Source organism: Coregonus clupeaformis, chromosome 24 (genome assembly GCF_020615455.1).
Source record: "Coregonus clupeaformis isolate EN_2021a chromosome 24, ASM2061545v1, whole genome shotgun sequence".
NCBI classification, from domain to species: domain Eukaryota; kingdom Metazoa; phylum Chordata; class Actinopteri; order Salmoniformes; family Salmonidae; genus Coregonus; species Coregonus clupeaformis.
Window position 1 is genome coordinate 44,597,152 of NC_059215.1, and position 25,889 is coordinate 44,623,040.

At 45.2% G+C, this 25,889-nt stretch overlaps 1 protein-coding gene across 2 annotated transcripts; it reads left to right on the forward strand.

Annotated features, from left to right (window-relative positions):
* Positions 1–7,808: 7,808 nt before the first annotated feature.
* Positions 7,809–15,318, forward strand: LOC121538586 (rabenosyn-5). 2 transcript variants are annotated; one of them, XM_041846730.1, is made up of 13 exons: positions 7,809–7,897; positions 8,519–8,817; positions 8,994–9,128; positions 9,359–9,459; positions 9,605–9,650; positions 9,800–9,961; positions 10,134–10,405; positions 10,496–10,566; positions 12,533–12,619; positions 12,715–12,817; positions 12,954–13,058; positions 13,214–13,477; positions 13,650–15,318. In XM_041846730.1, the coding sequence occupies exons 2-13, from the start codon at positions 8,655–8,657 to the stop codon at positions 14,490–14,492; spliced, it is 2,352 nt and encodes a 783-aa protein (XP_041702664.1). In that variant the 5' UTR covers positions 7,809–7,897; positions 8,519–8,654; the 3' UTR covers positions 14,493–15,318. The 2 variants fall into 2 exon arrangements, with proteins under 2 accessions (XP_041702664.1, XP_041702663.1); XM_041846729.1 differs by having other exon boundaries at positions 8,531–8,817.
* Positions 15,319–25,889: the final 10,571 nt, after the last annotated feature.

Here is a 25,889-nt window from a genome sequence, read left to right on the forward strand (position 1 = left end):
CACATCAAGGTTATGATCAGTGATTAGTTCATTGACTAGGACTGCCTTGGAAGTGAGGGATCTAACATTAAGTAGCCCTATGTTGGGATGTAAGATAATCCAATCTCTTTCAATAATGACAGGAATGGTCTTTATTCCAGTGAGATTGCTAAGGCGAACACCGCCATGTTTAGTTTTGCCGAGCCTAGATCGAGGCACAGACACAGTCTCAATGGGGATAGCTGAGCTAACTACACTGATGCTGGCACTAAGACCACACTCAATGAGCTGTATAAGGCCATAAGTAAACAGGAAAACGTTCATCCAGAGGCAGCGCTCCTAGTGGCCGGGGACTTTAATGCAGGGAAACTTAAATCCGTTTTCCCTCATTTCTACCAGCATGTTAAATATGCAACCAGAGGGAAAGAAAATCTAGACCACCTTTACTCCACACACAGAGACCCGTACAAAGCTCTTCCTCGCCCTCCATTTGGCAAATCTGACCATAATTCTATCCTCCTGATTCCTGCTTACAAGCAAAAACTAAAGCAGGAAGCACCAGTGACTCGGTCAATAAAAAAAAGTGGCCAGATGAAGCATATGTTAAGCTACAGGACTGTTTTGCTAGCACAGACTGGAATATGTTCCGGGATTCTTCCGATGGCATTGAGGAGTACACCACATCAGTCACTGGCTTCATCAATAAGTGCATTGATGACGTCGTCCCCACAGTGACTGTACGTACAGTGGGGAGAACAAGTATTTGATACACTGACGATTTTGCTGGTTTTCCTACTTACAAAGCATGTAGAGGTCTGTAATTTTTATCATATGTACACTTCAACTGTGAGAGACGGAATCTAAAACAAAAATCCAGAAAATCACATTGTATGATTTTTAAGTTAATAATTTGCATTTTATTGCATGATAAAAGTATTTGATCGGATTTGACATCAGAAAAGCAGAACTTAATATTTGGTACAGAAACCTTTGTTTGCAATTACAGAGATCATATGTTTCCTGTAGTTCTTGACCAGGTTTGCACACACTGCAGCAGGGATTTTGGCCCACTCCTCCATACAGACCTTCTCCAGATCCTTCAGGTTTCGGGGCTGTCGCTGGGCAATACAGACTTTCAGCTCCCTCCAAAGATGTTCTATTGGGTTCAGGTCTGGAGACTGGCTAGGCCACTCCAGGACCTTGAGATGCTTCTTACGGAGCCACTCCTTAGTTGCCCTGGCTGTGTGTTTCGGGTCGTTGTCATGCTGGAAGACCCAGCCACGACCCATCTTCAATGCTCTTACTGAGGGAAGGAGGTTGTTTGCCAAGATCTCGCAATACATGGCCCCATCCATCCTCCCCTCAATACGGTGTAGTCGTCCTGTCCCCTTTGCAGAAAAGCATCCCCAAAGAATGATGTTTCCACCTCCATGCTTCACGGTTGGGATGGTGTTCTTTGGGGTTGTACTCATCCTTCTTCTTCCTCCAAACACGGGCGAGTGGAGCTAAGACCAAAAGCTATATTTTTGTCTCATCAGACCACATGACCTTCTCCCATTCCTCCTCTGGATCATCCAGATGGTCATTGGCAAACTTCAGAGGGGCCTGGACATGCGCTGGCTTGAGCAGGAGGACCTTGCGTGCGCTGCAGGATTTTAATCCATGACGGCGTAGTGTGTTACTAATGGTTTTCTTTGAGACTGTGGTCCCAGCTCTCTTCAGGTCATTGACCAGGTCCTGCCGTGTAGTTCTGGGCTGATCCCTCACCTTCCTCATGATCATTGATGCTCCACGAGGTGAGATCTTGCATGGAGCCCCAGACCGAGGGTGATTGACCGTCATCTTGAACTTCTTCCATTTTCTAATAATTGCGCCAACAGTTGTTGCCTTCTCACCAAGCTGCTTGCCTATTGTCCTGTAGCCCATAAATAAAATAAATAAAAATAAATTGGTCATTTAGCAGACGCTCTTATCCAGAGCGACTTACAGGAGCAATTAGGGTTAAGTGCCTTGCTCAAGGGCACATCGACAGATTCTTCACCTAGTCGGCTCGGGGATTAGAACCAGCGACCTTTCGGTTGCTGGCACAATGCTCTTAACCACTAAGCTACCTGCCCATCCCAGCACCGTTATCCCTGATGTCCTTACACAGCTCTCTGGTCTTGGCCATTGTGGAGAGGTTGGAGTCTGTTTGATTGAGTGTGTGGACAGGTGTCTTTTATACAGGTAACGAGTTCAAACAGGTGCAGTTAATACAGGTAATGGGTGGAGAACAGGAGTGCTTCTTAAAGAAAAACTAACAGGTCTGTGAGAGCCGGAATTCTTACTGGTTGGTAGGTATTCAAATACTTTTGTCATGCAATAAAATGCAAATTAATTACTTAAAAATCATACAATGTGATTTTCTGGATTTTTGTTTTAGATTCCGTCTAAAACAGTTGAAGTGTACATATGATAAAAATTACAGACCTCTACATGCTTTGTAAGTAGGAAAACCTGCAAAATCGGCAGTGTATCAAATACTTGTTCTCCCCACTGTACATACCCCAACCAGAAGCCATGGATTACAGGCAACATCCGCACTGAGCTAAAGGGTAGAGCTGCCACTTTCAAGGAGCGGGACTCTAACCCGGAAACTTATAACAAATCCCGCTATGCCCTCCGACGAACCATCAAACAGGCAAAGCATCAATACAGGACTAAGATCGAATCGTACTACACCGGCTCCGACGCTCGTTGGATGTGACAGGGCTTGCAAACTATTACAGACTACAAAGGGAAGCACAGCCGCGAGCTGCCCAGTGACACGAGCCTACCAGATGAGCTAAATTACTTCTATGCTCACTTCGAGGCAAGTAACACTGAAACATGCATGAGAGCATCAGCTGTTCCGGACGACTGTGTGATCATGCTCTCTCCGTAGCCGATGTGAGTAAGACCTTTAAACAGGTGAACATTCACAAGGCCGCAGGGCCAGATGGATTACCAGGACGTGTACTCCGAGCATGCGCTGACCAACTAGCAAGTGTCTTCACTGACATTTTGAACCTCTCCTTGTCTGAGTCTGTAATACCAACATGTTTTAAGCAGACCACCATAGTCCCTGTGCCCAAGAACACTAAGGTAACCTGCCTAAATGACTACCGACCCGTAGCACTCACATCTGTAGCCATGAAGTGCTTTGAAAGGCTGGTCATGTCTCACATCAACACCATTATTCCAGAAACCCTAGACCCACTCCAATTTGCATATCACCCCAACAGATCCACAGATGATGCAATCTCTATTGCGCCCCACACTGCCCTTTCACACCTGAACAAAAGGAACACCTATGTGAGAATGCTATTCATTGACTACAGCTCATCGTTCAACACCATAGTGCCCTCAAAGCTCATCACTAAGCTAAGGACCCTGGGACTAAACACCTCCCTCTGCAACAAACTAACATGGTTCAAGCACACCAAGACAGTTGTGAAGAGGGCACGACAAAACCTATTCCCCCTAAGGAGACTGAAAAGATTTGGCATGGGTCCTCAGATCCTCAAAAGGTTATACAGCTGCACCATTGAGAGCATCCTGACTGGTTGCATCACTGCCTGTTATGGCAACTGCTCGGCCTCCGACCGCAAGGCACTACAGAGGGTAGTGCGTACGGCCCAGTACATCACTGGGTCCAAGCTTCCTGCCAACCAGGACCTCTATACCAGGCGGTGTCAGAGGAAGGCCCTAAAAATTGTCAAAGACTCCAGCCACCCTAGTCATAGACTGTTCTTTCTGCTACCGCACGGCAAGCGGTACCCCCTCTTTTACGCTGCTGCTACTCTCTGTTTATTATCTATGCATAGTCACTTTAATAACTCTACCTACGTGTACATATTACCTCAATTACCTCGACTAACCGGTGCCCCCGCACATTGACTCGGTACCGGTATCCCCTGTATATAGCCTTGCTATTGTTATTTTTACTGCTGCTCTTTAATTATTTGTTACTTTTATTTCATATTATTTTATATTGTATTTTTGTGTGATTTTTTGGGGGTATTCTTTCTTAAAACTGCATTGTTGGTTAAGGGCTTGTAAGTAAGCATTTCATTGTAAGGTCTACACCTGTTGTATTCGGCACGTGACAAATACAATTTGATTTGATTTGACTATGCTAGTGGCAGACTCCACTAAGCTGGCAGGCTGGCTAACAGCCTGCTGCCTGGCTTGCACCCTATCTCATTGTGGAGCTAGAGCCCTGTCTATGTTGATAGATAAGATGAGAGCACCCCTCCATCTAGGATGAAGTCCGTCACTCCTCAGCAGGCCAGGCTTGGTCCTGTTTGTGGGTGAGTCCCAGAAAGAGGGCCAATTATCTAAAAAATATATATTTTGGGAGGGGCAGAAAACAGTTTCAACCAGCGATTGAGTTGTGAGACTCTCCTGTAGAGCTCATCACTCCCCCTAACTGGGAGGAGGCCAGAGACAATTACTCGATGCCGATACATCTTTCTACCTAATTTACACGCTGAAACTATGTTGCGCTTGGTGACCTCTGACTGTTTCATCCTAACATTGTTGGTGCCGACGTGGATAACAATATCCCTATACTCTCTACACTCACCAGTTTTAGTCTTAGCCAGCACCCTCTTCAAATTAGCCTTTATGTTGGTAGCCCTGCCCTCTGGTAAACACTGTACGATCGCTGGATGATTATTTTTAAGTCTGATATTGCGGATGATGGCGTCGCCAATGACTAGGGTTTTCAATTTGTCAGAACTAAATGGTGGGAGGCTTCGGCGGCTCAGACCCCGTAACGGGTGGAGGAGAGACCTGAGAAGGCTTGGCCTCTGACTCTGACTCGTTGCTTAACGGGGAGAACCGGTCGAAAGTTTCTGTCGGCTGAATGAGCAACACCGTTTGAGCATGCCAACAGCATTTCTTTCCAGAAGCCTTGAGAAAATTGTCCGGCTGCGGGGACTGTGCAGGGGGATTTATACTACCATCTGTACTTACTGGTGGCACAGACGCTGTTTCATCCTTTCCTATACTTAAATTGCCCTTGCCTAACGATTGCGTCTGAAGCTGGGCTTGCAACTCGGCTATCCTCGCCATAAGTCGATAGTTCTCCTGCATATTATGAGTACAGTGTCTGCAATTAGATGGCATAGTGTTAATGTTACTACTTAGCTTTTTCGGTTGGTGGAGGTCCTGTATAACCATGTCCAGATAAAGCGTCCAGGGTGAAAAAGTTGAATGAAAAAGTCAAGCGAGGTAAGAACTAAGACATTGGTAAATTTGTTAAATGCAGAGTGTTGATGAAATGGTTATTAAAAGTAAAAAACTAAAAGTTTGGCAGGTAGCCAGGTAGCAACAAACAGCACAACAACACGGAGATAACGCGGAAGTGTGATGTCAACTGACGATCATTGCTAGACAGCTATTTTCAAGTTTTGCCATAGATTTTCAAGCCGACTTAAGTCAAAACTGTACCTAGGCCATTCAGAAACATTCAATGTCGTCTTGGTAAGCAACTCCAGTGTATATTTGGCCTTGTATTTTAGGTTATTGTCCTGCTGAAAGGTGAATTTGTCTCCCAGTGTCTGTTGAAAAGCAGACAACCAGGTCTTCCTCTAGGGTTTTGCCTCCGCATAGCTCTATTACGTTTATTTTTATCCTAAAAAAACTCCCTAGTCCTTGCCGATGACAAGCATACCCATAACATGATGCAGCCAACACCATGCTTGTAAATATGAAGAGTGATACTCAGTGATGTGTTGTGTTGGATGTGCCCCAAACATAACGCTTTGTAATCAGGAAATAAAGGGCATTTATTTGCCAATTATTTTGCAGTTTTACTTTAGTGCCTTATTGCAAACAGGATGCATATTTTGGAATATTTGTATTCTGTACAGGCTTCCTTCTTTTCACTCTGTCATTTAGGTTAGTATTGTTGAGTAACTACAATGTTGTTGATCCATCCTCAGTTTTCTCCTATCACAGCCATTAAACTCTGTAAGTGTTTTAATGTCAACATTGGCTTCATGGTATAATATCTGAGCAGTTTCCTTCCTCTCCGGCAACTGAGTAAGGAAGGACGCCTGTATCTTTGTAGTGACTGGGTGTATTGATACACCATCCAAAGTATAATTAATAACTTCACCATGCTCAAAAGGATATTCAATGTCTGTTTTTTTAAGTTTACCCATTTACCAATAGGTGCCCTTCTTTGCGAGGCATTGGAAAACCTCCCTGGTCTTTGTGGTTGAATCTGTGTTTGAAATTCACTGTTCGACTGAGGGACCTTACAGATACGTGTATGTGTGGGTACAGAGATGAGGTAGTCATTCAAACATCATGTTAAACACTATTATTGCCCATGCAACTTATTACGTGACTTGTTAAGCAAATCTTTACTCCTGAACTTATTTAGGCTTGCCATAACAAAGGGGTTGAATACTTATACTCAAGACATTTCAGCTTTTTATTTGTAATTAATTTGTAAAATTTTATCCATTTAAAATTCTGGCTGTAACACAACAAAATTTGGAAAAAGTCAAGGGGTGTGAATACTTTCTGAAATCACTGTATAACGTCAGTCACACTTCTTTCAAAAGTTAGTTATTTTGTTACCAATCCTGCGCAGAATTTGCAAATTGTATACACCGTTTTCTCTTTCATTTTTATATCCTATGAACAGGCCTTTATAAATGTGTTGTTTTTGTTGTTAATGTTTCTCAGTTGTATGGGAGATGTATTCTGTTTCTCAACTGAACACATCTGCTGTTACCAAATAAACAACTATTTGTGAATAAACTTAAGACATTTCTGGAATTAATTAACTGTTCTCCCATGGTCAGAGCCGGAGTGAGAATAAAAAGGCAATCAGTGTGTGTGTGTCTGTCTGTCTCTGTCTGTAAACCATATCACCACTCACCAGTTCTTTGTCTGTGCAGGCGTTGAACAAGTCCTGGTCTGAAATGGGGTCTGACAGGTAGGAGAGCAGCAGGTAGAGCCTGAGACCTGTGCACAGCTCGTCTCATCTTCACCTCATTCTGCATGATGGTCACTGGAAACTGATGACAGAGAGTTACAAATTCACATAATGGATGTTTATATTGTAGCAACCTCGTCAAGAGGTTCGGACCTCTTGGCGTAACAGTTAAGGTGTTGGCTTGACAGTGTCTGGACCTGCATTCGAGTCTCGGTCGGGGCTACGCCCCGAATTTGCAACACTGGTGTCAGAAGTGGGATGACAGTCGTGAGGCCATCATAAAGGTGTGTACATCTGAGGGACTTGGTATAGAGAAGCGTGGAAGGGGGTAATATATCAACCTTAACCCAACACCTAGCGACCTCGTCAAGAAGTTTGTACATCTTGGCGTAACGGTTCAGGTGTTGGCTTGACAGTCGCTGAGCCTGGGTTTGAGTCCCAGTCCAGGCTACCCCTGAATTCGCTACAATATTCTATATTGGTTGACCAGGCTAGAGCCAGTGTTGTAGTGGCATACCTTGGGTGAGGGGTAGCTGGTGAGCCACAGTCTGAAGTCTGGGCTTAAGTCCTCACAGATCTTCTCTAGGGTGGACCACTGAGGTATAAAGAAAGCGGTGGACAGGACATTCTCACTTCTGGTCCACCATGAATATCCTTCCTCACTCACCAATGTGATGTTCAGTGTGTCCAAGAACACTTTTGTCCTCTGATAAATGTATATTTTCCTATTGTAAAATTGGACAGACAGAAGAAATTCAAATAGGTGCCTTCTGGCTTTCCCATCCACGTGCATTATGTCCATTCTCTCCTCCCGTCTCGGCTGTATGCTAATCACATGACTATGCTGGGGCTGCTAACGTTTCAACCGCGGAGAGCGTGTTGCAGCGAGCTGTCAACATTTAATTCATAAACTACACCGTTAACAGGTTTACATTGCGATCTGTAAGTACACAAATGCGTCTTTGGATTGTTTTTGTAAGTGCAAACGGTGTACTCACGGTCCTGGCGAAACGTAATCACTACCTACAGTAACTAACTCTTAGTTAGCTCGTTAGCCTTTTGCTAACTTTAGCCAGCTAATTTTAGCTAGCTAGTGTGAATAGTTCTACGTTAACTGGTTAGCTATCTATGACTGTCTGGTTCTAATCAAATTATGTTCCTCCCTACTGCCAATGTGTCTCTCAATCAGATACAAGGTATGACAGATGACTACTCTAAAGATAAGCTAACTAACGTTATCCAGTACAGACATCACTGGGTTGTGGAACGTTGTAAACATACAGCCGACTGTTGTTAGCTAACGTTACTGTGTAGTTAGCTAGTCTGTTTATTCTTTCAAACGCGGTTCCTTTAAGTAACGCCTTGCATAGCATTTACGTGAGCAGTTAGCGTTCAGTAAGTAATCAGTGACTGCCATGTCATCTGACAAGTCTTTCTTGCTGGACGTTTTTAGAATTGTCATTCAGTAAGCCACTAAACAATGACTTCCATAAACAAGTCTGAACTTCTTAACTGTATGTTATTGTCAGTACCCTTGACCCCTCTACTGCTTCAAACAATCAGTTTCTGCCTCAGGCTTTCTCCTGGTATAATGGAGCGGATGAGGTGTGGGCGTCACACCCAGTTGGGCGTGGCATGAGACAGACACACACCCCGGGTGTCTCTTTTACCATCCTGCACCCACCCCACCCCCACCAAAATGGCCTCCAGCTACCCGCCCCCTTTCGAGGGCACAGGGGAGGTGAAGGAGGGCTTCCTGTGCCCGCTGTGCCTGAAGGACCTGCAGTCGTTCTACCAGCTCCAGGAACACTACGAGGAGGAGCACTCTGGGGATGATCGACATGTCAGGGGACAACTCAAGAGTGAGTCTGTTACTGCTGGTCTCTTGTACATTTTTTTGCTCTACCAGACTGAATATGCACATCTTGGAGAAGTAAAGGAAATTCTAAATCAAAAGGGCCTCTAATAATACTTTTAGAAGGCATCCTTCCTATCACCCTTGCTTGAAGTAATCACTACTCTCTCCTGTTGGCTGCAGGTCTGGTCCAGAAGGCTAAGAAAGCCAAAGACAAGCTGCTGAAGAGGGATGGCGAAGACAAGCCAGAGACGGGCAGTTATGAGTCCTTCTACTACGGCGGAGTGGACCCTTACATGTGGGAGCCTCAGGAGTTGGGTGAGACTGGGAGCAGTATGCAGGGGGGAAACTGGGAGTAGAGGAAAGGGGTGGGGTGGTGTGGTAGAGGGCTTTGCATCCACTGCTCAAATTCTACACTACGTAAGAGATGAATTGGTCTGGTCATTGAATGCTAGTGAGTCATCTCAACTGAATTGAAAATAAGGGTGTTACATTGTAATGTAACACCCTTCCATCCGGTCTGATGGTGTCCCTCCTATACCCCATAGGAGCCACAAGAAATCATATGGACTTTTTTAAGAAGCACAGAGCTGCCAGGATTGACCACTACGTCATCGAGGTCAACAAGCTCATTATCAGGCTGGAGAAAGTGAGGACTCTCGCACAAACTACAGCAGACAATCACAAGTCGTTTGCCCTTTTGTTTGTCAATCTGATTTTGACACATACAGTAGCAGTTACACCACCCATACTGTAAGGACATGACTCACCATGTATCCTATGTTCTGTTTCAGCTGACATCTTTTGACAGGATGAACATAGATGCAGGCAAAATTAGAGGTGGGTTAAGTGGGGGTCATATTGCAGTGTGTTTTGGTATTCACCATCACATTGTACCAGACCCACATTTCTTCTTATTGAGTACAGCTCCTCCCAGTGTAATTTCCTTTGTGTGTATCCTGAAAAGCTTATTCTCTTCCTCTCTCTAGCAATTGAGAAGTCTGTAGTGTCGTGGGTGAGCGACTCTGATGTTCCATTCTGTCCCGACTGCGGGAACAAGTTCAACCTTCGGAACAGGCGACACCACTGCCGCCTCTGTGGCTCCATCATGTGTAGGAAGTGCATGGAGTTTGTGCCCCTGCCTTTGGCTTGTGAGTAGATTAACACACTCTGACACACAAATGAATACATGGAAACACAACACGTTATGGACATATACAACGTGTGCATGTCTTTACACACATCCAGCGATATTACATATTATTTCAACATATCTCAGTGTTGCTCAGTGAATCCTCACCCTGTTTGTTCTCTTCTCTCCAGACAAGCTGACCAGTGGGACGCGGGAGGCCCGTAGTGTTACGGGCAGCCAGGGCCAATCCCAGTCCCCTCCAACAGGGGGTGGCGGGGGCAACGTTAGCGGGATGGGCTCCAGGAGGGGCAGCATCAGCAGCCTGAGCAGCGTCACCTCAATGCTGGAAGAGAAGGACGACGAGAGGATCCGATGCTGCCTCCACTGCATGGACACCCTGATGAAGAGACAGCAGAAACTGGAGGAGAAAGACTACGTGCCTGACATCGTCAAGCTCTACGAGGTAACACAGAGCTCTATTGTGTGCTTCCTCTCGTTCACTATGTAGTGTACTTCCTGTCATTCACCATCCATCTTCCTGTCTTCCTCCCAGAGGCTGAGGCTGTGCATGGACAAGGTGGATGAGAGGGCTCCAGAGTACATCAGAATGGCTGAGTCTCTCAAGTAAGATGTGTCTTAAATAACACCTCATTCCCTATATAGCGTACTACATTTGACCAGAGCTACAGTTGAAGTCGGAAGTTTACATACACTTAGGTTGGAGTCATTAAAACTCGTTTTTCAACCACTCCACAAATGTATTGTTAACAAACTATAGTTTTGGCAAGTCGGTTAGGACATCAACTTTGTGCATGACACAAGTAATTTTTCCAACAATTGTTTACAGAAAGATTATTTCACTTATAATTCACTGTATCACAATTCCAATGGGTCAGAAGTTTACATACACTAAGTTGACTGTGCCTTTAAACCGCTTGGAAAATTCCAGAAAATGATGTCATGGCTTTAGAAGCTTCTGATAGGCTAATTGACATCATTTTAGTCAATTGGAGGTGTACCTGTGGATGTATTTCAAGGCCTACCTTCAAACTCAGTGCCTCTTTGCTTGACATCATGGGAAAATCAAAAGAAATCAGCCAAGACCTCAGAAAAAAAATTGTAGACAAGTCTGGTTCATCCTTGGGAGCAATTTCCAAATGCCTGAAGGTACCACGTTCATCTGTACAAACAATAGTACGCAAGTATAAACACCATGGGACCATGCAACGTCATACCGCTCAGGAAGGAGATGCGTTCTGTCTCCTAGAGATGAATGTACTTTGGTGCTAAAAGTCCAAATCAATCCCAGAACAACAGCAAAGGACCTTGTAAAGATGCTGGAGAAAACAGGTACAAAAGTATCTATATCCACAGTAAAACGAGTCCTATATCGACAACCTGAAAGGCCGCTCAGCAAGGAAGAAGCCACTGCTCCAAAACCGCCATAAAACCGCCAGACTACTGTTTGCAACTGCACATGGGAACAAAGATCGTACTTTTTGGAGAAATGTCCTCTGGTCTGATTAAACACAAATATAACTGTTTGACCATCGTTATGTTTGGAGGAAAAGGGGGGGTAGCTTGCAAGGCGAAGAACACCATCCCAACCGTGAGGCACGGGGGTGGCAGCATCATGCTGTGGGGGTGCTTTGCTGCATGAGGGACTGGTGCACTTCACAAAATAGTTATTAATTATGTGGATATATTGAAGCAACATCTCAAGACATCAGTCAGGAAGTTAAAGCTTGGTCACAAATGGGTCTTCCAAATGGACAATGACCCCAAGCATACTTCCAAAGTTGTGGCAAAATGGCTTAAGGACAACAAAGTCAAGGTATTGGAGTGGCCATCACAAAGCCCTGACCTCAATCCTATAGAAAATTTGTGGGCAGAACTGAAAAAGCATGTGCGAGCAAGGAGGCCTACAAACCTGACTCAGTTACACCAGCTCTTTTTTTATTTTTTTATTTTACCTTTATTTAACTAGGCAAGTCAGTTCAGAACAAATTCTTATTTACAATGACGGCCTACACCGGCCAAACCCGGACGACGCTGGGCCAATTGTGCGCCGCCCTATGGGACTCGCAATGACAGCCGGTTGTGATACAGCCTGGAATCTAACCAGGAGGTCTGTAGTGATGCCTCAAGCACTGAGATGCAGTGCCTTAGACCACTGCGCCACTCGGGAGCTCTGTCAGGAGGATTGGGCCAAAATTCACCCAACTTATTGTGGGAAGCTTGTGGAAGGCTACCTGAAATGTTTGACCCAAGTTAAACAATTTAAAGGCAATGCTACCAAATACTAATTGAGTGTATGTAAACTTCTGACCCACTGGGAATGTGATGAAATAAATAAAAGCTGAAATAAATCATTCTCTCTACTATTATTCTGACATTTCACATTCTTAAAATAAAGTGGTGATCCTAACTGACCTAAGACAGGGACTTTTTACTAGGATTAAATGTCAGGAATTGTGAAAAACTGAGTTTAAATGTATTTGGCTAAGGTGTATGTAAACTTCCGACTTCAACTGTATATGTGGCTCTGGTTCTGTTGTTTATCCTCATTGTCAAACTTACATTTTCACAGTGCTGGAGAGACCACCTATAACCTGGACACGGCTGGTGGACTGAGAATGGAAGTCCAGAAATACTACGAACTGATCGATGCACTGAGGTACATACCGTTTACAGAATATGTGTTAACTAACTGCAAGTCACTTTGGACTTCTAAATGACCATATTATAACATTCTCTATATATTCATGTCAGTAAGAAGATCTTAACACTGGGAATGAAGGAGGAGCCACAACCCCATCCAAAGACTCTCCAGCTGCAGAGGATGGTCAGATACACAGCCACACTGTTTGTCCAGGTGAGACCCAGAGGGTACACTACTGTACACACAGAGCAGCTATGGATGAGCTGAATGGCTTACTAAACAGTGATTGATAACTCAGACTGGCACCCCCCCCCCCATCTCTATCCTTCTCTCTCCCACCCTCCTGCAGGAGAAGTTGCTGGGTCTGATGTCTCTACCCACTAAGGACAAGTATGAGGAACTAAAGGAGAAGAGGAAGCAGGAGCAGGAGAAGAGACTCACGCAGGAGAGACTGGTGAGGAGGCTGCTTATTGTTTAAACTAAAGACCCAACAATGATATTCCAAAAAGGATCTAAAATGTCTATGATACCAGACAAGCAAAAAGCAACACAAGTAGTGTTTTATAATAAAGCTGTCTCTAAAAGCTTACCTTCCTATTTTCTTGCCAGGCTGCCCAGGAGGTCCAAAAAAGGAGGCAGAACTCGGAGAAGAACCGCCCGGCCACCAACACCAATGGGGAGGCCCCCAGGGCCCCCCGCATGACCAAAGCTGGGGGATGGCTGCCCTCTTCCGATACCCTCCACACGGGCGGGGAGCTGGAGGACCCCCTGCTGCAGCAGATAGACAACATCCAGTCGTTCCTGCGGCAGGCCAAGGCCGCCCAGAGGCATGACGAGGTGGCCATGCTGGAGGACAACCTCAGGCAGCTGCAGGTGGGGAAACCTATATTATATCAGACATGTACCACAACAACTAGTATTGATCATAGCATTCATTGTGTTGTATGTACTGTGATTACAATGCACCACATCCAGTAGAGCTCTGGTCCAAAATAGTGCACTGTGTAGAAATAGGGTGTTATTTGTTGAACTGTGTGTTTCCCAGGATGAGTACGACCAGCAGCAGACCAGCTTGGCCATCGCTCTGTCCCAGAGGCTGGCCCAGGAGGAGAGTCTACAGCAGGACGAGCTGCAGCGCCTGGAGGACAGAGAGAGGGGGGAGAGGGAGCACAGGGCCCAGAGCCAAGCCCCAGGATCCCAGGCCACATACACCTGGCAGGGCTCACTGAACCTAACCGATATAGGGAGCCTCCGTAGGGAGGAAGAGGGGGAGGAAGAGTTGACCCCTAAAGCAGAGAGCAGCCCCCCGTCCATGAGGGCCTTCCCTGCCCTGACGGACCAGGATGAGGAGTCACCCCCCCGGCTGAGGAGGCTGGGGGGAGATGTGACGCCTCCTGGTGGCGAGGGACAGAACAGCTCCTCCCTCAACCCCTTTGAGGAGGAAGACTCCACCCCTGTGGAGGATCCGTCCAATCCGTTCTTCGAGGAGATCCAGAAGGAGCACAAGGAGGTGGCTAACGGGAAGAAGGAGTACAACCCGTTTGAGCAGGAAGAGGAGGGTGGGGAGGAAGAGCAGGGGCAGGCCGAGGGCGCCACTGGCAACCCTTTCGAAGTGAAGGAGGAAAACAATAAAGGTAACCCTTTTAAAGAGGCTTCTGGGTGTACCCTGCCGGGAGCGTCGACCAATCCCTTCGAGGGGGAGGATGAGGAGGCGATGCCAGACGTTGACGTGATCGAGGAGGAGTTGCTGCTGCAGCAGATCGATAACATACGGGCATACATATTTGACGCCAAGCTCAACGGGAGGCTAGACGAGGTGGAGCTGCTGTCAGAGAACCTGAGAGAGCTGCAGCGCACGCTGCAGAAACAGAAGAGCAAGACACACTGACGGAGACACCTCCTCCTCCCTGTCTCTATTTCTCTCATATCCACATGCCATCACCTGATACTTACAACAGGGCTGCCCACCCAGAGCTAGAAGGCTACTCCTGAGACTCTACGGTAGTTCCCTTTAAATGACCAATGATCTCGTTGATACTGGGTTGGGTTAGGCCAGTTGTGTTAGGTGGGTTAAAACTTTTTGTGATGAAACCACCCCGCACCACCCTTGGTGAGTAGCCCTCTAGAGCCAGGGTCCAGAGGTGCATCTCAATATAGTCTCCTTTTCTTAATCTGCACTGATGTGAATGAACTGCACAGGTGATATAATTATTTATTTGCCGATCCTGATCGCCCTACCAAGTAAGTGCAGGTCAAGGAGAGGAGACAAGGAGAGGAAGCATCTCCAGACTTGAGGCCCTTCTCAGGGTTTGGCAGCCTAGCCACTAAAATGATGTCGACCACAAGATGCATTTAGGTTATGTGTTGATTTACCCACTCTCTCCTACTTACTAATAACACTCACACTAGAAAGGTGTCTTTTAGGAACCCAGGGCTGCTGTTTTTATTATATTTGTATGGTAAGTAGAAGCACAAGGGCAGAGTATCATCACTTACAGACAGTTGTCCATAGTCATCCACAGGAGAGAGGAAACAAGGGGTCACAAGGTTAGAGAAAGGTTATTTGGGTACCAGAGGCCAGACATCGATCTGTAGTCCTGCTTCTCAATAGATATCTTATGTAGAATCAGGGTTGCATTCAAGATTACATTTACATTTTAGTCATTTAGCAGACGCTCTTATCCAGAGCGACTTACAGTTAGTGAGTGCATGCATTATATTTTTACATTTTTTCATCCTGCCCCCCCCCCCGTGGGAATCGAACCCACAACCCTGGCATTGCAAACGCCATGCTCTACCAACATCCCTGCCCGGCCATTCCCTCCCCTACTCTGGACGACGCTGGGCCAATTGTGCGCCGCCCCATGGGTCTCCCGGTCGCGGCCGGCTACGACAGAGCCTGGATTCGAACTAGGATCTCTAGTGGCACAGCTAGCACTGCGATGCAGTGCCTTAGACCACTGCGCCACTCGGGAGATAATCGTTTTGGAAATATAATGGTCTTCTTGAACGAAAACATTCACTCTAGGGTTGGGCGATATTTGGGGAGACCTCTCCTACGATATGCTACTCCAAATACTGAGATAGCCGATATAATTGATTTGATAATTCCAGACTATGCAATTTTTGTCCTTATTTACTATATTATAGTCACGTTCTCATTAAAAATCTTAGTATGGTGAAAAAATAAGGCTTCGTTAATTAAGACTTCATGTTCAACATATTGATACAGCCTAACTGATAAAACTGCGCAGTTTTGATTTGTAAAGTTCAAATAGAATATAGTCTTGCACATCATTATATATCGCCTTGCACTTCACGATATATCGTGATATTGGATTTAATCATATCGGCCCAACCATAGTTCACTCTGAGTAGTTTACAATGACAGCTTGAGTAGTTTACAATGACAGCTGTAAGTGAGTGTGTCATGAAAATGTGTGTGTCGTCGGCACTTAAATGCAGCCCTGAATACTAAGCATGTCTAACCTGTAACCGCTAAATTTTTGTCTGTCAGATCTTCACATGCTTGTTTCAGTTTGTAGGGGAGTGGAACCTCATTGCCGTTAGCACATCATATTTTATCTCTTGTCTTCTGTCGTCCCTGGGGGTCCAGTGACGCTAGAAAGAAAATGTTGAACAAAACATGAGCGAAACCAACAAAAAACTGTTTTTGAATTCCTACTTTGCTTTGACTCTTTAAGTTTCTGTAAACTGGTTTTGTCTGTTGACAGTGTCTCAGTTGATGAAGCGCAGGATAGATGCATTAGCTGTCAGTGTGTGCATGATTCATGTGTGTATATCACACCACTATGAGGCACTTCAGCAGTGGTCCAAAGTAGGCTAGTCTTTCAAAGCTGATATTGTCCTGGTCTCTCTCCTCACTGTCTCGTGCTGTTTCTCTAACACAGTGATGTGTCCTAGTTCTCCTACTGTTTTCTCTTTTAGTGCACTATAAGGAAGGTCAGAATCTGTCCTGCTTTTAACAAATCTAAAGCACTTTCTTTTTTTACCCTGCAAACATCCTATTTACTTTCTCTGATGCCAAGCCTGGTTCAGAATATGGGCCTTTTTCGTCCATATTCAATAGCTTTCTAGTCCTGGAACTTCAGTCTGTATTTACATTGTATTTATGCAAATGATTCAGCCAAGTCTTTCTTGGCAGCACTTACCATTAACTCACCACACCATTGTTGCAGTGGAGATGTTTAGGTATGAGGCACAGAATAATAGGTTAATTTAACCAGAGTGCTCTGCTTGGCGCCTATATCTGTTGTCACAGCATCAGCCTGCTCTATCCATAAGGTTGTGACAAAACTTTAGGATGTAAGATTAAGTATTTTATCCTATCTTGATTAATCTCTTGTTGTCATAGGTAAGTTAACACTAAACCTATCCCACGCTACCAAGTTATCACTGTTGGCAAACTCCTGTGTCCCCTGTTGAATAAGTACTTTGATGTTGTATCCAAGTACTGGTTCGCTTGCCTTGCAGAGTATACAACAGTATTTGTCATTTTGTTGAACTAAAGCAGTATTGTGTTCACTGTAATCGATCATGCACCACTAACTCTCAGCTGTGTTGCGTCTAAACAACATTTTGAAACATGAAGGACATTATCAATAATGTATTTGTGGCAAATGTGAATGACTTGTCGAGTAGCTTTTTGATAATGTTGCTGTTTCGCCTTTTGTTATCGTCGAGGCTCCGTCGCTCAACACTAATTAAAGACATGACCTATGTGAACAATGGAAGTGTGGCCTTTTCATTCACCCACGCATCGACACTAGATGGGAGTGTGTTGCAAAGATTATATATTATCAACTTCACAACATACATGATTTAATGTATCTGAGAAGCAGATTCAAGTTCATCGATCTCCAAATTATCATTGTTTACAACAGCTGACATCGAAACTGAATCCTGTCTGGTTTCCTTTTTTAATGTACAGAAAAACATCAACATTTCCAGTGAAACATATGTCTTAGTCACACAATTTTACATCTAACTAAGATGTTTGGTGCAGTATTAAGCAAGTGAAAAAAAGTATCTCGTTGAATGACAAACACTTCATATTCCCCACTCCTACTAGGAGTAGTACTGTTGACCAATCAACGACGAAGGGAGTGTAGACTTTAGCAACTGAACTTCGACTTGACTCAATGAAAAAGGTGTGGGCGAACAGCCAGAAAAAAAACTGCCGAAGACCAAAACGTCAACATTTTGTCATAGTACACTGCTCAAAAAAATAAAGGGAACACTTAAACAACACAATGTAACTCCAAGTCAATCACACTTCTGTGAAATCAAAACTGTCCACTTAGGAAGCAGCACTGATTGACAATCAATTTCACATGCTGTTGTGCAAATGGAATAGACAACAGGTGGAAATTATAGGCAATTAGCAAGACACCCCCAAAAAAGGACTGGTTTTGCAGGTGGTGACCACAGACCACTTCTCAGTTCCTATGCTTCCTGGCTGATGTTTTGGTCACTTTTGAATGCTGGCGGTGCTCTCACTCTAGTGGTAGCATGAGACGGAGTCTACAACCCACACAAGTGGCTCAGGTAGTGCAGCTCATCCAGGATGGCACATCAATGCGAGCTGTGGCAAGAAGGTTTGCTGTGTCTGTCAGCGTAGTGTCCAGAGCATGGAGGCGCTACCAGGAGACAGGCCAGTACATCAGGAGACGTGGAGGAGGCCGTAGGAGGGCAACAACTCAGCAGCAGGACTGCTACCTCCGCCTTTGTGCAAGGAGGAGCAGGAGGAGCACTGCCAGAGCCCTGCAAAATGACCTCCAGCAGGCCACAAATGTGCATGTGTCTGCTCAAACGGTCAGAAACAGACTCCATAAGGGTGGTATGAGGGCCCGACGTCCACAGGTGGGGGTGGTGCTTACAGTCCAACACCGTGCAGGACGTTTGGCATTTGCCAGAGAACACCAAGATTGGCAAATTTGCCACTGGCGCCCTGTGCTCTTCACAGATGAAAGCAGGTTCACACTGAGAACATGTGACAGACGTGACAGAGTCTGGAGACGCCGTGGAGAACGTTCTGCTGCCTGCAACATCCTCCAGCATGACCGGTTTGGTGTGGGTCAGTCATGGTGTGGGGTGGCATTTCTTTGGGGGGCCGCACAGCCCTCCATGTGCTCGCCAGAGGTAGCCTGACTGCCATTAGGTACCGAGATGAGATCCTCAGAACCCTTGTGAGACCATATGCTGGTGCGGTTGGCCCTGGGTTCCTCCTAATGCAAGACAATGCTAGACCTCGTGTGGCTGGAGTGTGTCAGCAGTTCCTGCAAGAGGAAGGCATTGATGCTATGGACTGGCCCGCCCGTTCCCCAGACCTGAATCCAATTGAGCACATCTGGGACATCATGTCTCGCTCCATCCACCAACGCCACGTTGCACCACAGACTGTCCAGGAGTTGGCGGATGCTTTAGTCCAGGTCTGGGAGGAGATCCCTCAGGAGACCATCCGCCACCTCATCAGGAGCATGCCCAGGCGTCGTAGGGAGGTCATACAGGCACGTGGAGGCCACACACACTACTGAGCCTCATCTTGACTCACTTTAAGGACATTACATCAAAGTTGGATCAGCCTGTAGTGTGGTTTTCCATTTTAATTTTGAGGGTGACTCCAAATCCAGACCTCCATGGGTTGATACATTTGATTTCCATTGATAATTTTTGTGTGATTTTGTTGTCAGCACATTCAACTATGTAAAGAAAAAAGTATTTAATAAGATTATTTCATTCATTCAGATCTAGGATGTGTTATTTTAGTGTTCCCTTAATTTTTTTTTGAGCAGTGTATATGCGCTAACTGTTTCGACGGGGAAGCATACGGTAAACTTTAGACAAGAGCGTAGCATCTAACCTGACAGACATTCCTCTTATTTGTCTACAGACAGACTAATTCACTGGCATCTAGCCTGAGCACTGGTCTGTTTCTAATTTAGGCTAGCCAAGTCCTTTATCAGTATCATGCCAAATAGACTGCTGCAACCCAGGTTGGCCTACACCATCTACTTCTGTTCTAGAACCAAATCGAGCAGTGGGCTGTGATGCGAATGGGTATCTGGGGTTAGGGTACAACGAGTACAAGCCTCTACGAATCCGAGTGTGGACTGGACAAGCCTCCACATTCATCTCGAACATATACAGTGAGGGAATATGATCCCCTGCTGATTTTGTACGTTTGCCCACTGACATAGAAATGATCAGTCTATAATTTTAATGGTAGGTTTATTTGAACAGTGAGAGACAGAATAACAACAAAAAAATCCAGAAAAACACGTCAAAAATGATTTGCATTTTAATGAGGGAAATAAGTATTTGATCCCCTCTCAATCAGAAAGATTTCTGGCTCCCAGGTGTCTTTTATACAGGTAACGAGCTGAGATTAGGAGCACACTCTTAAAGGGAGTGCTCCTAATCTCAGCTTGTTACCTGTATAAAAGACACCTGTCCACAGAAGCAATCAATCAATCAGATTCAAAACTCTCCACCATGGCCAAGACCAAAGAGCTCTCCAAGGATGTCAGGGACAAGATTGTAGACCTACACAAGGCTGGAATGGGCTACAAGACCATCGCCAAGCAGCTTGGTGAGAAGGTGACAACAGTTGGTGTGATTATTCGCAAATAGAAAAAACACAAAATAACTGTCAATCTCCCTCGGCCTGGGGCTCCATGCAAGATCTCGCCTCGTGGAGTTGCAATGATCATGAGAACGGTGAGGAATCAGCCCAGAACTACACGGGAGGATCTTATCAATGATCTCAAGGCAGCTGGGAACATAGTCACCAAGAAGACAATTGGTAACACACTACGCCGTGAAGGACTTAAATCCTGCAGCGCCCGCAAGGTCCCCCTGCTCAAGAAAGCACATATACAGGCCCATCTGAAGTTTGCCAATGAACATCTGAATGATTCAGAGGAGAACTGGGTGAAAGTGTTGTGGTCAGATGCGACCAAAATCGAGCTCTTTGGCATCAACTCAACTCGCCGTGTTTGGAGGAGGAGGAATGCTGCCTATGACCCCAAGAACACCATCCCCACCGTCAAACATGGAGGTGGAAACATTATGCTTTGGGGGTGTTTTTCTGCTAAGGGGACAGGACAACTTCACCGCATCAAAGGGACGATGGACGGCGCCATGTACCGTCAAATCTTGGGTGAGAACCTCCTTCCCTCAGCCAGGGCATTGAAAATGGGTCGTGGATGGGTATTCCAGCATGACAATGACCCAAAACACACGGCCAAGGCAACAAAGGAGTGGCTCAAGAAGAAGCACATTAAGGTCCTGGAGTGGCCTAGCCAGTCTCCAGACCTTAATCCCATAGACAATCTGTGGAGGGAGCTGAAGGTTCGAGTTGCCAAACGTCAGCCTCGAAACCTTAATGAATTGGAGAAGATCTGCAAAGAGGAGTTGAACAAAATCCCCCCTGAGATGTGTGCAAACCTGGTGGCCAACTACAAGAAACGTCTGACCTCTGTGATTGCCAACAAGGGTTTTGCCACCAAGTACTAAGTCATGTTTTGCAGAGGGGTCAAATACTTATTTCCCTCATTAAAATGCAAATCAATTTATAACATTTCTGACATGCGTTTTTCTGGAATTTTTTGTTGTTATTCTGTCTCTCACTGTTCAAATAAACCTACCATTAAAATTATAGACTGATCATGTCTTTGTCAGTGGGCAAACGTACAAAATCAGCAGGGGATCAAATACCTGTTATTTTAAATATTCACTCCCTGTACCTGCTTCTCGTCTCCCTACGTCTGTTCTCACAGTCGCACCCCTAAAAACTAAAAATATTTGTCACAAGAAATTAGCTCCCTGTTATACAGAAAATACCCGAGCCCTGAAGCAAGCTTCCAGAACGTTGGAACGGAATTGGCGCTCCACCCAACTGGAAGTCTTCTGACTAGCTTGGAAAGACAGTACCGTGCAATATTGAAGAGCCCTCACTGCTGCTCGATCATCCTATTTTTCCAACCTAATTGAGAAGAATAAGAACAATCCCAAATTTTACTTGTTCGACGAAAAGATCATGATCATTACAAATCAAATTACGGACTCTTCTTTGAATCTGTGTATTTCTCCAAAGCTAATTTGTCCTGAGTCATCACAGAACTGCCAGGACCTAGGATCAATGGAGACACTCAAGTTTTTTAATCCTGTATCTCTTGACACATTCATGAAAATAGTCATGGCCTCTAAACCTTCCAGCTGCAAACTGGACCCTATTCTGACTAAACTACTAAAAGAGCTTCCTGTGTTTGGCACTCCTATGTTGAACATAATAAACAGCTCCCTATCCTCCGGAAATGTACTAAACTCACTAAAAGTGGCAGTAATAAAGCCTCTCTTGAAAAAGCCAAACCTTGACCCGGAAAATGTGAAAAAACTAATTGGCCTATATCGAATCTTCCATTCCTCTCCACATTTTTGGAAAAGGCTGTTGCGCAGCAACTCACTGCCTTCCTGAAGAATAAAGAATGTATATAAAACTCTTCAGCCTGGTTTTAGACCCCATCATAGTACTGAGACTGCACTCTTGAAGGTGGTAAATTACATTTTTATTAGTGTCAAACCAAGGCTCTGCATCTGTCCTCGTGCTCCTAGAACTTAATGCTGCTTTTGACACCATCGATCACCACATTCTTTTGGAGAGATTAGAAACCCTAATTGGTCTACATGGACAAGTTCTTGCCTGGTTTAGGTCTTTTTGTAGAAAATATATAAGTTTGTCTCTGTGGATGGTTTGTCCTCTGACAAATAAATTGTACGTTTCGGTGTTCCTCAAGGTTCCGTTTTAGGACCACTAATGTTTTCACTATTTATTCTACCTCTTGGTGGTGTCATTCAGAAACACAATGTCAACTTTCACTGCTATGCGGACGACACACAGCTGTACATTTCGAAGAAACATGGTGAAGCCCCAAAATTGCCTACCCTGGAAGCCTGTGTTTCAGACATAAGGAAATGGATGGTGGCAACAGAGATGCTAGTTCCAGGTCCCAAGAAACAAAGAGATCTGCTGTTGGATCTGACAATTAATCTTGATGGTTGTACAGTCATCTCAAATAAAACTGTGAAGGACCTCGGCGTTACTCTGGACCCTGATCTCTCTTTTGAAGAATATATCAAGAATATTTCAAGGACAGCTTTTTTCCCATCTTCGTAACATTGCAAAAATCCGAATATTTCTGTCCAATAATGATGCAGAAAAGCTAATCCATGCTTTTATGACTTCTAGATTAGACTACTGCAATGCTCTACTCTCCGGCTACCCGGATAATGCACTAATAAACTTCAGTTAGTGCTAAACACGGCTGCTAGAATCTTGACTAGAACCCAAAAATGTGCTTATATTACTCCAGTGCTAGCCTCTCTACACTGGCTTCATGTTAAGGCTAGGGCTGATTTCAAGGTTTTACTGCTAACCTACAAGGCATTACATGGGCTTGCTCTACCTATCTCTCCGATTTGGTCCTGCCGTACATACAGTGGGGAAAAAAAGTATTTAGTCAGCCACCAATTGTGCAAGTTCTCCCACTTAAAAAGATGAGAGAGGCCTGTAATTTTCATCATAGGTACACGTCAACTATGACAGACAAAATGAGAAAAGAAAATCCAGAAAATCACATTGTAGGATTTTTAATGAATTTATTTGCAAATTATGGTGGAAAATAAGTATTTGGTCAATAACAAAAGTTTCTCAATACTTTGTTATATACCCTTTGTTGGAAATGACACAGGTCAAACGTTTTCTGTAAGTCTTCACAAGGTTTTCACACACTGTTGCTGGTATTTCGGCCCATTCCTCCATGCAGATCTCCTTTAGAGCAGTGATGTTTTGGGGCTGTCGCTGGGCAACACAGACTTTCAACTCCCTCCAAAGATTTTCTATGGGGTTGAGATCTGGAGACTGGCTAGGCCACTCCAGGACCTTGAAATGCTTCTTACGAAGCCACTCCTTCGTTGCCCGGGCGGTGTGTTTGGGATCATTGTCATGCTGAAAGACCCAGCCACGTTTCATCTTCAATGCCCTTGCTGATGGAAGGAGGTTTTCACTCAAGATCTCACGATACATGGCCCCATTCACTCTTTCCTTTACACGGATCAGTCGTCCTGGTCCCTTTGCAGAAAAACAGCCCCAAAGCATGATGTTTCCACCCCCATGCTTCACAGTAGGTATGGTGTTCTTTGGATGCAATTCAGCATTCTTTGTCCTCCAAACACGACGAGTTGAGTTTTTACCAAAAAGTTCTATTTTGGTTTCATCTGACCATATGACATTCTCCCAATCCTCTTCTGGATCATCCAAATGCACTCTAGCAAACTTCAGACGGGCCTGGACATGTACTGGCTTAAGCAGGGGGACACGTCTGGCACTGCAGGATTTGAGTCCCTGGCGGCGTAGTGTGTTACTGATGGTAGGCTTTGTTACTTTGGTCCCAGCTCTCTGCAGGTCATTCACTAAGTCCCCCCGTGTGGTTCTGGGATTTTTGCTCACCGTTCTTGTGATCATTTTGACCCCACGGGGTGAGATCTTGCGTGGAGCCCCAGATCGAGGGAGATTATCAGTGGTCTTGTATGTCTTCCATTTTATCCTAATAATTGCTCCCACAGTTGATTTCTTCAAACCAAGCTGCTTACCTATTGCAGATTCAGTCTTCCCAGCCTGGTGCAGGTCTACAATTTTGTTTCTGGTGTCCTTTGACAGCTCTTTGGTCTTGGCCATAGTGGAGTTTGGAGTGTGACTGTTTGAGGTTGTGGACAGGTGTCTTTTATACTGATAACAAGTTCAAACAGGTGCCATTAATACAGGTAACGAGTGGAGGACAGAGGAGCCTCTTAAAGAAGAAGTTACAGGTCTGTGAGAGCCAGAAATCTTGCTTGTTTGTAGGTGACCAAATACTTATTTTCCACCATAATTTGCAAATAAATTAATAAAAAATCCTACAATGTGATTTTCTGGATTTTCTTTTCTCATTTTGTCTGTCATAGTTGACGTGTACCTATGATGAAAATTACAGGCCTCTCTCATCTTTTTAAGTGGGAGAACTTGCACAATTGGTGGCTGACTAAATACTTTTTTTCCCCACTGTACCTACACGTACGCTATGGTCACAAGACGCAGGCCTCCTTATTGTCCCTAGAATTTCTAAGCATACAGCTGGAGGCAGAGCTTTCTCCTATACAGCTCAATTTTTATGGAAAGGTCTGCCTATCCATGTGAGAGACGCAGACTCGGTCTCGACCTTTAAGTCTTTACTGAAGACTCATCTCTTCAGTAGGTCCTATGATTGAGTGTAGTCTGGTCCAGGGGTGTACGGCGAGGCACTGGAGTGACGAACTGCCCTTGCTGTCTCTGCCTGGCCGGCTCCCCTCTCTCCACTGGGATTCTCTACCTCTGACCCTATTACAGGGGCTGAGTCATTGGCTTGCTTATTAGTGCTTTTCCATGCCGTCCCTAGGAGGGGTGCGTCTCTTGAGTGGGTTGAGTCACTGACATGATCTTCCTGTCCGGTTTTGCGCCCCCTCGGGCTCATGCGGTGGAGGAGATCTTCGTGGGCTATACTCAGCCTTGTCTCAGGGTAGTAAGTTTGTGGTCTGTTGATATCCCTCTAGTGGTGTGGGGGCTGTGCTTTGGCAAAATGGGTGGGGTTATATCCTGCCTGGTTGGCCCTGTCTGGGGGTATTGTCGGACGGGGCCACAGTGTCCCCCGACCCCCATCTCAGCCTCCAGTATCTATGCTGCAATAGTCTATGTGCCGGGGGGCTAGGTCAGTCTGTTATATCTGTTGTAATTCTCCTGTCTTATCCGGTGTCCTGTGTGAATTTAAGTATGCTCCCTCTAATTCACTCTCTCTCCCTCTCTCCCTCTCTCCCTCCCCTCCCAGAGGACCTGAGCCCTAGGACCATGCCTCAGGACTTCCTGGTCGTGCTGCTGCTCCAGTTTCAACTGTTCTGCCTGCGGCTATGGAACCCTGACCTGTTCACCGGACATGCTACCTTTTCCCGGACCTGCTGTTTTTGACTCTCTCTCTCTACCACACCTACTGTCTCAACCTCTGAATGCTTGGCTATGAAAAGCCAACTGACATTTTCTCCTGAGGTACTGACCTATTGCATCCTCTACAACCACTGTTGTTATTTGACCCAGCTGGTCATCAATTAACGTTTGAACATCTTAAAGAACAATGTGGCATTAATGGCCATGTACTCTTATAATCTCCACCCGGCACAGCCAGAAGAGAACTGGCCA